Below are 13,766 nucleotides of genomic sequence, written 5' to 3'. Positions count from 1 at the left end.
TGTTTTAACCAGAGGGTAACCAAGGTATTGTCACAGACATTACAAACTAATCCACAGTCAAATGAGTGTTTAAGAAAAAAAAATGAAGCATCCTTTTGAATAAAATATTTTTGTTATCTACTAGAAACAAGTATTAGAATAATTAGTTATTTGTTAAATTTTAATATAAGCTGCATTGCAACAAAATTCATTTAAAGCTACCTAGAGGCAGTTCTTTTACCTTACAATGGTCTATGAAATTATTTTAGTCCAGAAACTTGTTCTCTGAAATGTGATTTAAACCTATGATAAATATTGATACTGCAATATTCTTCTAGCCTAATGTGCTTTTCCTAATTTGTTCATCCTTAATTGTAAATCAGGCTTGTGTATAACAAGGCAGAGTTGATGCAGTGTGCTTCTATACCCCAAGGGACTTAATTCAGGATTATAAGGAATGCCTTCTAATCAGGTTATATCATTATGTACATAAACAACTGAAATTTTAAATGTTCTGCCCATAGTGAAAGCAGTTAACATTTGGAGTGTCTACTCATGATCAAAACTTACAATAAAGAGGTAGTTTAGGTTCTTTACCTGCAGCTTTGTGAACTGAAAGCTTGTTGGCCCTTCTGTTACCAGAGTTTTACTTTACTGGATAACTTAAGTGGGATGCTTGTGCTTTCCAAGAGCAATTAACAGCTGTAAAGAAGAGAAGGTTGGTAAAATGGTTGGAGGACACTGAAATATAGTTAAAAAGAAGCTTTTAAGAAAAATATTACTGCATGTTGTTGAAAAATAATTCAGAGAATACGTGCTAAGGATGATGCAGAGGAACTCCCAACAGCTAAACTTGACACTGTTTTGTACTTATGTGTTTAAGGGTTTACCTGCTTGCTGTGTGAGCACAGTGGCATTGGTCAGTGCTTCTTTTGCTGTTATTTTTCCTCAACAGTATTTTACTTTTCAAAAGAGCCAATTAAATTAGTTGCATTTATAATTAAATAGTTGTATTGGCACAGATTGCCTGAAGTCTTGGGTATGGCTGGGACTTGTACAATGAAAAGTGGCCAAACTCAGTGTGGTTTAGTGGTAATAACCCAAATACTGAATGCATAATTCCTAAGCTAAATCATGTATAATTTTAATGAGTTTTGTATTTCACAATTGTATTATATAATGCACGTGTGTTTTACATTAAACTGTCCCATAAGGGTACTTCAGTAAGCATAACTATTCAGGAGTGTATCGCAACTTGCAGTGTTGTACATCCTCTCTTTTCCTCCGTGCATTGCAGGTGTTCTTCACTGAAGTTTTGAGTATAGTTTTGTGCTGACTGAGCAGTAGCTGTTAGAGAGCTGATAGATTTTGCCAGAGGTTCTCCATATTCTGGTAATTGTATTTTAATACAAAACAGAGTGTAATGCTGCCTGAGAGTTAAATGCCAAGTCCTGCAGTCACACTCTGAATCCTATACAAATATCTGGTCCTCAGGCAGGTTGTTTTTTATCATACTGCAGATGACAATGATGATATTTGCCAAACTAAAATCCAGTCAGGCTGAATTAGGTGAGTAGGGGTGATTTGAAAATACAGAAAGAAAAGCTTGGTTAATTTCTGAGGTTTACCAAGACTGGACACTAAGTGTGCTTCTGACTATGGATAAATAGCTGTCCTTAATGATTTTTCTTTAAAAAACTTGAGACCTCCCCCACATTGCCCCCAGGTACCAATCTCTCCTGACAGTCCAATGAACACAGGACTCCCGTGGCTGGTAGCGTGCTAGAAGCTTCATTCCAGCCCTGCAGGGTCCCAGAACCCAGACTTGCTTTGTCTGAATTTCTTTTAACCTGCCTGCAGCTTTTTTTCTGGCTTGTTTAGCTGTTAAAACTTCTCTGATGTTCAGGTGGCTGTTGTCTTACTTGGTTTACTTTGTTTCTCATTCTGTAGTTGCTTGTTGTAGACATATTTTTATATAACTGCTAAAACTAGAGCAGGTTTACTGTGTAGAACAACATACTGCTGACTCTTGAGTGCTATGTCACAGAGGGATACATGCAGGGGCCCTGAAAATTGAGGCACAGGATGTGGTGTAGAGGACTACTCATATGGGATGACTGGAGAAGGGGCACTTCTGGATAACAGAGATCCCAGGAAGAGAAACAGCTCATAAATATTATAACTGCTTTTCCATTGAAAGGTTTGTACTATCACTTCTTTTTTTTTTTTTTTTCTTTAATAATAGAGATGAATCATTCTTCAATCACACATTTAAGATTTCGAGCATACCAGAAATGAACCTGTCTTTTCTTACAATGAACCTGTCTTTTCTTACAAAGTGTATTTCTTTCTGCCTGTAATAAGACTGGCAGGATGTTTATGTGTGACTCCTGTGCTGTGGCAGTGGACGACACTATCACTGCTGTCCGTACCCACACTCCTGTAAGGGGAGTGCCAGGATAATATGTGTGCTGCAGACTGAAGAGAGCTTTAGCGCAGGCAGGTGGTGTCCAGGTATGCAGGCTTTGCTGGAGAGTATGGAATTATGGCTTGGGAGACAGAGCTGAGAAAACAAAAGCAATGCTTCAGTGGGAGCATGGTGGTTCCAGAAATATCTGAAGGGATGAGCGACCTCAGATCTAAATCTTTCAGTGCTCAGTGTTCACAACTGACCATGTTTCCTCTGCCTGAACTCCTGCTTCTTATGGGTTACGTAAGGGCACGTTGTCACAACAGTTGCTGTGTTCAGCAACTGTGACTTGGGTTTCCTTCTAAAAGTACAGCCAAGTTTGGAAGTAATGTGGATAGCAGCATCAGGAACACGTCAGTTGCACTGTCAGCAGGCTAGCAAAGCACATCTGGGGAAGGTGCCATGTAAACTTAGCAAGTCTATTCTTATCCAATACTGTGCTGTGAAATGCTTTTCTATTATTGCCTCTCCCATTCTTTACCTTAATGAAAGGTTGGAGCATGTTTGGAGTTTAATTGAACCTGCCTAACAAAGCACTCTTGCTCCTCCAAGATTCCTTGAGCTGCCTGAGCTGAAGATGTTTAAGCATGCAGCATCCATCAGGAGAAGCACTGTTGATGCTGACAGGAGGCTCCTTGACCTTATAGATTCCAACTGGCACAAGTCTCAGTGGTGTAATGGGAACAATCTTTTATTTTAACAATGACTGCTTGCTAAATTCAGCTCCTGCTGCTTTCTATAAGGACACTTTATATGAGCAGGTGCTGTTCTTTGAGGAACAGAGCACTTTGGTTCTGCTCCGAACAGCAGAAGCAAGATTTCTGTATTTCATTTAATTTGTGTTATCTTCTCTGCTCTGCCATAGGGAAGTTCATGATGTTCATAATTCAGCTTTTTCAATAGCACTGTTAACTGTACACTGAAATCCTATGAATAAAACTAGGGGAATTTAGAGAGGAAGAAAACAGGTCATGCATGGCCAAATTACGTGCAGAAAGAGGTCCCCAAATGAGTCTGACAGAGTAGTCACCTGAAGATTCTAGCACCTAGGGTTACAGATTTCTTTCCAAAGGCAAACCAAAGGTATTTCAACCATAAGAGAATCTGAATCATAGAATCAAACAAAGGTTTGGGTTGAAAGGGACCTTTAAAGGCTATCTAGTCCAATCCCATTGCCATCTTCAGCTAGATCCGGTTATTCAGAACTCTCACCTTGAAAGTTTCCAGGGATGGGGTGTCTACCATCCATCTGGGCAACTTGTTATAGTGTTTTCTCACCTGCATTGTAAAAATCCTACTTGTATCTCATCTAAATTGGCCCTTCTCCAGTTTAAAACTATTACCTCTTGTACTAATGCAATGGGTCCTGCTAAAAAGTTTGTCTCAAAGTTGAAATAAACTTCCAGGCACTGTCCCTTTGAAACTGATTTTCTAAAGAGGCAATTGACAACCTATATATCTAAGTGATTCTTGGTCCATCCAAGTTTAATTTTGCCAGATTGTTTTGCAGCTCCAGTCTACTAGGCTGAAGGGTCGGTTTCTCCCATTTGTAGGATTTGCTAATTGTTTCAGCCAGGCTGAGTGAAGGAACTGGGCAAATGGAATTGGGGAAGGACACAGTAGGTGATCCAGTGTTATCCATTTGTAAAGAGAGTGTGAAACACTTTAAAATTATGGGAAGGCAGAGCTACACTTTGTGTTGGGGGACAGCAACAGAAGTTTGCTTATCTATACAACATAAGATTCTACTTATTGAGGAAGGAAAGGCAGTTGGAGCTTTGAGTAACTGATCCTTTCAATACCAAGAATAAGGGATTTTGTGAAATTTAGTTAGTATAAGCAATTTATAAGTAGTTTGGTTTCCTTATTTATAAGGGTTTGGATATCACTTGCCCCCAGTAGAACTTTATAGACAGGAATGGAAATAGGTTTAATATATTTTGTGTATTTCTCAGGATGTAGCTGGTCATGATGAATCTCACATTCACGCAGTTATCAATTAAGTTGACAAGAGGAGCAAAGTGATCAATGCCAGCTGTGCATTCAGCCTGCTGTGAGCTGTAATTTATTCTTAGAGCTTCAAACTGCACAGGAAAGCAAGGAGAGATTGTATGTTATTTTGCAGCAGCAAGGTAATAGTACAGAACCTCAAAGGCTAGCTACCATTGAAAGAGTTATGTTTACTGGTGAAACATTTGTTCACTGGTTATACGCTTCTGTAAATGAAGGAAAAAGAAAGTTTCATCAAATATTTCCTTACAATGTGGAAATTCCTTTTTTTCCTTATACTCTGATGATCCTACATCAGCAACCATTGGCAGATCCAAAGCTGGCTTTTACTTATATGGAAGAGGCACTAATGGCTTTTTTCCACCATCTAGATATCCTAACCCTCCCTTGGGGCACACTGATTACTGCCCATTGCAGTAAATGTAAAGTTATGATGGAGCCGGAAGAACTCACGATTCGGAGAAAAGGAAAAAAAAACAGTGTAGTTATGTACCAGTCACATCATTGCAAGAGATTCTTAAGCAGTAAGTTCAGCTACAGATGTGGAAATGAGCTCATGAACTGTGAGTGTCCTCAGTTAGGTAAAAGTAAGAACAACAAAAAATGTATTTGCTGTTCATAGGATCATAGAATAGGTTTAGGTTGGAATGGACCCTAAAGATCCTCTAGTTCCAACACCCCTGCCATGGGCAAGGATGCCTTCCACTAGCCCAGGTTGCTCAGAGCTCCATCCAACCTGGCCTTGAGCTCTTCTAGGGATGGGGCATTCACACCTTTGGGCAACCTGTCCCAGTGCCTCATCACCCCACAGTAAAGAATTTCTACTTTGACTCTAAACTCACCTTCTTCCAGTTTGAAATCATTCCCCTTGTCCTGTCACTACACACCCCTGTAAACAGTCCATCTCCAGCCTTCTTTAGCTACTGGAAGGCTGTAAATAAGGTCTTTCCAGAGCCTGCCCTTTCCTAGGCTGAACAACCCTAGCTCAGTCTTGTCCTCATGAGAGATACTCCAGCCCTTTGACCACCTTCATGGTCTCCTCTGGACTTGCTCCAACAGGCCCACACGGCTGTTACATTGGGGTCTCAGGGCTGGAAGGAGCACTCCAGGTGGAGCCTTCCCAGAGCAGAGGAAATCACCTGTTCTGTGCCCCAGCATCAACTACTCCTGTTTCTTATGCGTGTGCTGGCAAGGTCAGTTTTGCACTCCATTTCTCAACAGAAGAGGTAAAGCATGGACTGTGGAAGTGTAATTTCCTCCTCATAGGCCTAAAGCTGGATCTGTGAAAAGGAACGGTAAATTATGAGAACGAAATCCACGAGCATACAATCCTTCATCTTTCATGGAGGTGTATTGAAAGCCTCTCTTCTTGGTGGCATATATCCCCCAGAACAACTTCCCACAAGTTATTTCTGGTAGCCTTGTTTGATTTCAAGGCATCTGAGATGAGAACAAGATCTCTGTCCTGCTTTTCTAATTCTGTCCTCTTTAGGGCCACATCAGTTCTATTCCCTATAAAACAAAGAAGATTTAATTTCTACAACATGTTGCAATTTATGGTAGTGAGAAAAACTGTAGTATATTTTACATAAGAGATTAATATGGTTAATGTCAGTTTGCACAAGCTGGAATGTGATTCAGTAAAATGATAGCAATTTAATTAGTTTTAAAGCATATAGATGAGAATTACACCTAAAGGGCAAATGAAGCATGACATTTTTTTTTCTTTTTATACAAACTAAACAGTTCTGTAAAACTGGCCTTCTCATACATTTCTGTTCCTCTTTGAATGCAAAATCAACTCCTGGTGGGAAACATTCTTCAGGCCTTAGTTGAAGACAGAATTATCTCAAGCTCCATGCTAATAGTAACTGTCCTTCAGATGAAAAAAATATTAAAGAGATTGCCTGGGAAAAATAGGAACAAAAGCTGCCATGGGTTTAGAACTAGAGAAAGTGCCAAAAAGAGCAGGGAAGAGCTTTTGGTTACCCTGCAAAATCTTTATTTTCCAAAGTGCAAATGAATGAGGGATAGGCCTAGAGACTTCCAGTGGGATAGATGTGCACTCCACTGAGACCATGCTTTTGGATTTCTGCATAAAAGCAGCTGTTTTCCCTGATTATCAAGGATCAGTACTTCTTTGGTAATCAGTAGGCAAGTAATTTCTTTATTTTTTAAGGAATAGAAAGCAAATCAGTGTAAAGAGCATTCACCAGTCCTGCAGAATAAATTCTGAAATGCAGAGATACGTTTGGTGTTTTCTATTATAAAAGTAATTATCAGAACAAGAAAAATGTACAGGCTGAGTATTACATTTCTTCCGTCAAAATGTATGCTGTTCATCACTGCTGTGGACAGAATTTGCAGTTAACTTGGTAAATAATTGTTTTCATAATTGTACATCCAAAACATTGGGTCCTCAAAGCTGGTTGATCTCAGAAAATTCCAATCGGAAACTGTTCCTGCTTCCCACTTCTCCCCACAACCAAATTTGTTTCCATCCAGGGCTGTTCATAAAGCTACAGTTCTGTCAGTAGCAGAGATGCATCAGTTCCTAGCTCAGGAGTTCTCTGACACATAGAGCTGTGCTGACCTGCCCTGTGGTTTGGGAGGCTGGAGACTCAGGCAGGGCAGGCAGCTGGGGGACACTGGGACCCTGCAGCAGCCTGGCAGCTCTGTGTGCCACACTCTGCTGGGGGAGTTTGCAAAGCCATCATCTTATGCAACTTCTTTCAGTGTGTCTGCTGCTGCCTGCACAGTGAAGGCTGCAATAGAAATCTGCCTCTTCACTTCTTCCCAGGCTTCATGTTGATCAGCTTTGCTTTCGATATCAAACATGGCATCATAGATTCCTGGGAAGGATTCTCCTGCATATTTGTTATGGCTGCTTGGAGCAAAGATAACATGTCTATGGGAAAAGAAGAAGAAGGCAATTATCCTAAATAAAATAAACTATTGATGAAGTGTGTGTTCATTGTGTGTGTACTATATAAAACAGCTATGAATCCCAGGAAGATCAGAACTTACTAAATATACAGGAAAATTTGTCTTTAAAAGGACAGGAACGGTCACAAGAGCAAAATCTATTGGAAAGGGCACAGATTTAGGTCAGGTAGCCTACTCCTTGGGAAGAGATGACATATTTGTCTAATTAGGAACAAAACTGTGTTACGCTTTTTAAAAATGAGAGCTCAACAAACTTTTCAAAGTAATTTGCCAGTCTGGAACAGGGAATACAACTAGTTATAGATGTGTTGTGAGAAATGGGATAGAGACCTCAAAAACAATTAAGTAGCTGCATAATGGTCAGCAGATTACTTACCTTGGAAAGGAATTTAAAAGGAGGGGGAAAAAATTCTGTGGATGAATTCTTGAGAAAAGCATGAATTCTTCAGAAAAGAAGTGATCATATGGGATCAGAACTGCACAAAATATCAATCTTATTTTTTGGTATAGTTTTCTTCCCTAAATAATTAATAGCTGCAGATCTGCAATTAAATTGATTTTAACTATGAAGTATCAAAGCACATTTACACTACATGAAAGAGTCCTCCCAAATGAAAACGAAACATTAAAATTACATTAATAAATGCAAGCAAGTAAGAACTAATAATAAAAAAACCCAGACAGCTCCAAATGATACCAAACACTCAACAAGAAAATTTCTAGAAAGGAATTACTTCATTCTTGTCAAAGTGTGAGTGGAAGTTTAGCCTAGGAGGATGGAAGTGCAATTCTCAGTTCTACCTGCCTGAAAGACTTCTGGCATGGTGTGAAAGGCATCCATCAGTGAATCAAGCATACCCGGTTGTTAGGAAAAGGGGGATACTGAAAGCAAAGTGAGGTACTTACACCTCTGACACTGAAAGCTGGCATCTTGTCAGGTATTCCTAATAAAAGCACTGGGTTTCTAGAAAGGATATAGTAGTTAGTGGTTTAAGCTTTTTGGAGCACCTATAGAAGCAGCCAAAGCTGGGACAGATGGGGCTCTGTAGCACAGCTCACAGGCCTTTATCCTGTGCTGGAGAGTCCTTCCCTCTCCAAACTCTCTCCAAGTTCTCCCTTCTTGGCTTCTCTCTTCAACTGACCCTCACTACACATCTGTTCTCATTTACTCTACCCTATTTTCACCTTTCTTTTCAATACAGTTCATTCATTCTCCACTCAATCCTCACTTTGCAGATGATCACAAGAGAAAATTGTAACAGCAAAAGTACTGCATATCTGCAAGTAAAAGTCAGATTAAAATGCTGTTGTGGTTTAACCACAGCTGATAAAAAGAGCCAAAAGAGAGGAATTTGGCTCCACAAGACTGGTATAGCCAAGTTCTCCTTAAGGGTTATAAAAAAAATCCACTACTCGCTGAATTGTACTTAAAGCAATGTGTTGAACTGTAATTCCTGTGAAACCCATACAGCAATTCAACTGCAGTCAGCTGCAAAAATAGGGTGCCTTAGACAGCAGGTCAAGAAACTTTTAGCCTCACCTGTAAAACTTCCTTCCTGGCAAGCCCAGAGGATCAGTGAAAGCTCTTTCTACTAACATCAGCTGATCGTTCATGATGCGCACTGAAAGTGAACTGCAGGAGAGTGAGATAGAGAAATGTCACACAGCGGGGAAACATGACCTCCCAGTTTCATTTGAAACACTTCTCTTTTTTTTTTTTTTTTTTTTGACAGAAAAAGAGAAAAAAAGACAAGTGTGGTCTACAGTTCACAAGAAAAGGTGAGGTTTTGCAAATGGAGATGTTGAATCCATGTTATATTAATGAATTGATATTTCTGTGTTAGAAAACAACATTTCACATTGTGCAAAATAAAATGGGAAACTTTCTGAGAGTGTCAGATACTTCCTTAGTGTTAAATGGCTCTGGAAAGATGTCACTTAACAGCGGGAAGAAGAAGAATGAGATTTACACAGATGTAGACAGTTAAATTTTGGTACCCACCCGTAAGCCAAATGTCCATAGTCCTGTTCCTATCTATACATAACATAGTAATGATGAGATTTAGCTGGCTAAACACAACTGGTACCATATGTGGCCTGCAGTCACAGCATTCAGAGGGCACAGGAGCCCTTCAGGGGCCTTAGGCTCTCAAGCATCACATGTACACCTCAGATATTCTGAAGCATCATCTGTCTTTGAAGTGTGCTGAAAGTACAAATTCTAGCATCACCTACAACACTCAAGTGTAGGTGTCTAAGTAGAGATCTCCGTCCAACTCTTAACGTTCATTGCTACCTGCCTTTCCATGTATTACTGTAATTTTAATGCCAACCTGGTACAAGCAATAAGCTCTACAGCTCATACTATCAACCACAGGGAACATTCTTGTGTCTGCTAATTCATCTTTAAAGATACTGCCTGTCTCAGGGTTCAAAGCTCTGTTCTACACTAATCAGAGAAAATCCCTGTGTAGTAGAAGAAATAAAGTACTGCCACTCTGCGTACCTAAGGCTAACCAGGACATAAATATATACATATACATAACTCTTTTTTTCTGACTTACTCTTTCTTGTCAACTTGTTCAAGTCTTCTGTGAAATTCAGCAGCAGCCTTTGAAAAGTTCATCACAGCAGAAAAAAGAGGATCTATGAACAGAAAGACTACATGAACAACTTCATAGTATTCACTAAGCCAAATGTACCTTTCAGTTGCCCAGTGGGAGAAGAACTACATTTGTCTTGCTGATATAATAGCATTAATTTTGTCATTTTTACATAATTGATTGGTTTCCCTAATGCAGATTTTAAAGAGCTGCACTACTAGCAAATACTTTTTTGCAACAAGACCAACAGTAAAGCAGACTGCTTGGGAAAGCTTTCTCAACCATACATCTTCCTTCTGCCTTGCAGGCAAAAAATTGGCTGTCATTGCAAACTGAGAGCTCTGCAGTTTCCTGTTTAACAAATGCACTGCAGCATTCAGGTATAAAAAGCCTGACTTCCATCAGAAATACCAGCTGTTCCAGAAGGCTGTGGAAAAACAGCAGGATTTCACTCGAGGAGAAAGATGTCCCATTCACAGCACAGCAGGAGAGTGTGATACGTGCACTGAGCAGTGTGAGGTGAGGCACAAAAGGCACAGCTGTCATGGCACACAGGGACAGACACAGCAGGTTAAAGCAGCCAAGTCCTGTGCTTGTTGGGCGTTGGAATTGCAGCACAGGAGGTGCCTGTGCCACGTTCCCCTGTGCTGTCCCACAGCACTGCCATTCAGACCCCAGGGATTGCCTGACTGTGTGCAGGCAGGTGGGCAGGAATGGCTGCTGCTTTTTCCTGCCCTGACCCAGCCCAGTACATCTGAGATATGTGGAATAACTTAGAGAAGCAGTAGGCCTTCCTTTTAATGGCAATACCAGCTGTGATAATTTTCTTTTGGAAGGCTCTATTTAATACAGACCTGGGGAAAGTATTGATTTATGCAAGTAGTTTTTGTAGAATAAATCACAGGTGGATGTTATGATGCCAACTTCTGGCCCCACCAAAACTCAACTCAATTAGAAAAAAAGACAGTTTAAAACTTGTAAATTTTGCCCACAAGTTTCAGAAAACTTTGGCTAAACCAGAGTATCCTCTCTTCAATTGCTCAGGAAGATGGGACATACTATCAGATCGTCCCCTAAATCCAGTCCTCTGTTGGCAACTATTAACCCATCACTGTTTATAGATTTATCACCCAATTTCACGTGACAGGCTTTCTGTTCCCTGGACTCCTATTGAAAGCTGTTCCTCAGACTCATTTGCTCTTCTATTTCTAGCAAACTTATTTATTCATCACAAGCCTACACTGGCTTCATTTTTGTCTTATTGCTGTTGCTTAGTTGGTGCAATTGGAGGCACAGATTTTATGTATGCAAGCTGTTTACAGACTTGCAGCTCAGAGGGACAAGTCACCTTGTGAGGATGAGAATTCACACTTACCCCAACCCTCTAAGGTTTCCAGGGGTCAGAGTCCTGCCCTGCTGACATCATGGCCATATCACAACAACAGATTATATTTCAGAAGGAGTAGGAGGGAATTTAAGAGTGAAAAAAATAAATAAAAGACCATCTGAAAAATAATGCAAGAAACTTTGTGTTCATGGTCACTAGCTATTCAGTGTTGTCAATGTTGGTTATTTTAGAAAACATCACATTTCTTTTTTCCCCGCTTGAAAACATTATTTCCTGATAGCATATGACTACAAGCACAGATTTTATGAAAAAAAGGTTCCATTTTCATTGTTGCAGATAAGCAGCTAAAATGTGAATCCAAATGCAAATAAGGACCTTAATATATTATTTTAAAGGACATTTATATGATTTAGTCAGGCTTAATCAACAATTTTCTGACATTCAATGTTGACAATAAGCAGTTCTATGAAAATGTTGAGTGAAATAGATTTTAATTTTAACAGTATTGTAAAACCTACCTATGTTATTTTATGTATTCTGGTGCAATACAATAAATAAAAAATTAGAAAACATGGCTTCATTCAATAAGTAATTTAAAATTCATCAGGCATCAGAGAAGAGCCACGAAAATAATGATAAGATTGAAAAACATGCCCTGTAAAAAAGTAGTCAAAATGACACATTTATAAAGTTATTAAGGAGAGGTCTCAGTGTTATTTGGGTGAAAAAAAAAGCTAAAAATAGAAGATTGCTTCTAGATTCTAGGAATGAGAATAGATGCATTTGTCAGGAGGTAGTTTATGTGGCTTTTAATCTGAAAATAGAAACTCAAACAATAAAAGTAAATGACTTCACAGATATTTTGATAGATTTTCTACAACTGCAAAAAAAAAATAGATTTGATCTTACATGCTGCAATGAGCACTAGAACATATTGAAGTAACTCTTGGTGTTTTACAGACTCTCAGACCAGATGATCCATCACACAAGATGCTTCCTCTGTCTCAAAAGGCCTTTTTACAAAAAAGGGTGTATTTTCAAAATTGTTAAAAAATTTTCACCAAAATCATTACATGACATTTCAAATGTAATTTTTAATTTCCCCCAACTGTGGGTTCAGTTTGAGTTGCTTACAATGTTTCACACACTCCAAATGAGAACTGCATCTCCAAAAGCTGATTTCTTTCTCTAAATCATGGGTTCATCAGATAGCAAGTGAATTAGGACTGACTGAAAAATCTCCTTGGTGCAGAAACACAAAGAGTGATCAGGGCAAGAAGGAAAAAACAAACAAAAAAAGAGGAGACTGAAAACAGCTGTGGAAGCTATCCCAGCCTGGGATCCTGAGCACTCTGCCACTTTAGACCTGTTTTATGGGGTCCAGAACAATGTGCTCAGGTGCTCAGCAAATGGATGTATTCATGCAGGAGAGATGGAAAAGTGCTCCTGTGGCTTAAAAATGGCAACGAGGCACTAAGGGAGATGGTGATCCTCCCCAGGGTCAGATGAAGTTTTGGATGAAGAGGAATGGACACCTATGTCCCTCAATTTACAAGGAGCTGCCATAAGCACTTGTCTTCTTTTTTAAGCAAGGAAGTGAGGACCAGGCTGAGATACCTCTTTGTCCTATATTTGAGGTCCTTGACTGCCCATGAGCACTCTAATAATGCCTGTAATTAATAATATGCATGAAAATTCTTATAACTCTCTTATCAAGACAATAATGTGCTAAACTTGTGTTTAGAAAAAAAATAAAATTACTTTACTGTGATGGCAAAATTCAAACAGGAAAGAAAGGAATTAATTTGCAGAGCTATGACAGATGTAACACATCCCTGCATGATTCTAATTGATGCACATAATGCACAGTCCTGTAGGTGTTACTCACCAAATGATACATTGTAAAGTTTCAGCTGTTCTTCATGCTTCTTGGCCAGTTTATAAATTCTGTTGCTGTATCCTTTTAAGGCTTCTCCATAGTCTGTAGAGTTGAATGGAATGACCTGGGAATCTGCCAGTTCATAAACCAGTTTGCCTCGTAACTGGGCAATTGTTAGCTGTTTCATGAAGGTGGGGTCATAAAATTTTTCCACTAGCTCAAATGTCTCATATACAGTGTGATAAACAGGATAATTGCTGAATTTGTCTGCTTTCTGGAAAAGAGCAAGCAAATTTGTCAATGCCCTGTATCCTGACTGCAGTTAATAGATGTATTGATCCCATTACAACTTTGATGTTTTCTTTGGTTTCCAAATCAAAAAAGCTATTTACTACAAAACACAATTTAATATCCTTCATTTGGGTGTGTTTGTATTAAAAAATTGAACTAATCCGAATCCATGGACTGTTGCACAGGATTAAGTGGGCAGGTTTCCTTCTCTCTACCCACACAGACCTGCCTTCAGTTCCA

General features: G+C 39.3%; 1 protein-coding gene across 6 annotated transcripts in view; it reads right to left on the bottom strand.

The window, feature by feature from the left end:
* Positions 1-6,595: 6,595 nt before the first annotated feature.
* The window catches only part of LOC100225953 (N-acetylated-alpha-linked acidic dipeptidase 2), a 29,841-nt gene continuing 22,670 nt past the window's right edge, over positions 6,596-13,766 (bottom strand). For 5 of the 6 annotated variants that reach the window (XM_072926994.1, XM_030269205.4, XM_041715197.2 and 2 more), the window contains 4 exons: positions 13,245-13,509; positions 9,970-10,051; positions 8,946-9,038; positions 6,596-7,367 (listed from right to left, as the gene is read on the bottom strand). In XM_072926994.1, the coding sequence (XP_072783095.1) occupies positions 7,178-7,367; positions 8,946-9,038; positions 9,970-10,051; positions 13,245-13,509 (630 nt within the window). In that variant the 3' untranslated portion in view covers positions 6,596-7,177. Of the gene's footprint in view, positions 7,368-8,945; positions 9,039-9,969; positions 10,052-11,383; positions 11,422-13,244; positions 13,510-13,766 lie in introns of those variants that run through there. The other variant, XR_005979887.2, reaches the window with a different exon arrangement.

The sequence above is a fragment of the Taeniopygia guttata genome, chromosome 1, assembly GCF_048771995.1.
Source record: "Taeniopygia guttata chromosome 1, bTaeGut7.mat, whole genome shotgun sequence".
Classification (NCBI taxonomy): Eukaryota; Metazoa; Chordata; class Aves; order Passeriformes; family Estrildidae; genus Taeniopygia; species Taeniopygia guttata.
The sequence above is the reverse complement of the archived record's forward strand: the minus strand, read 5'-3'. Positions and strand labels throughout refer to the sequence as shown.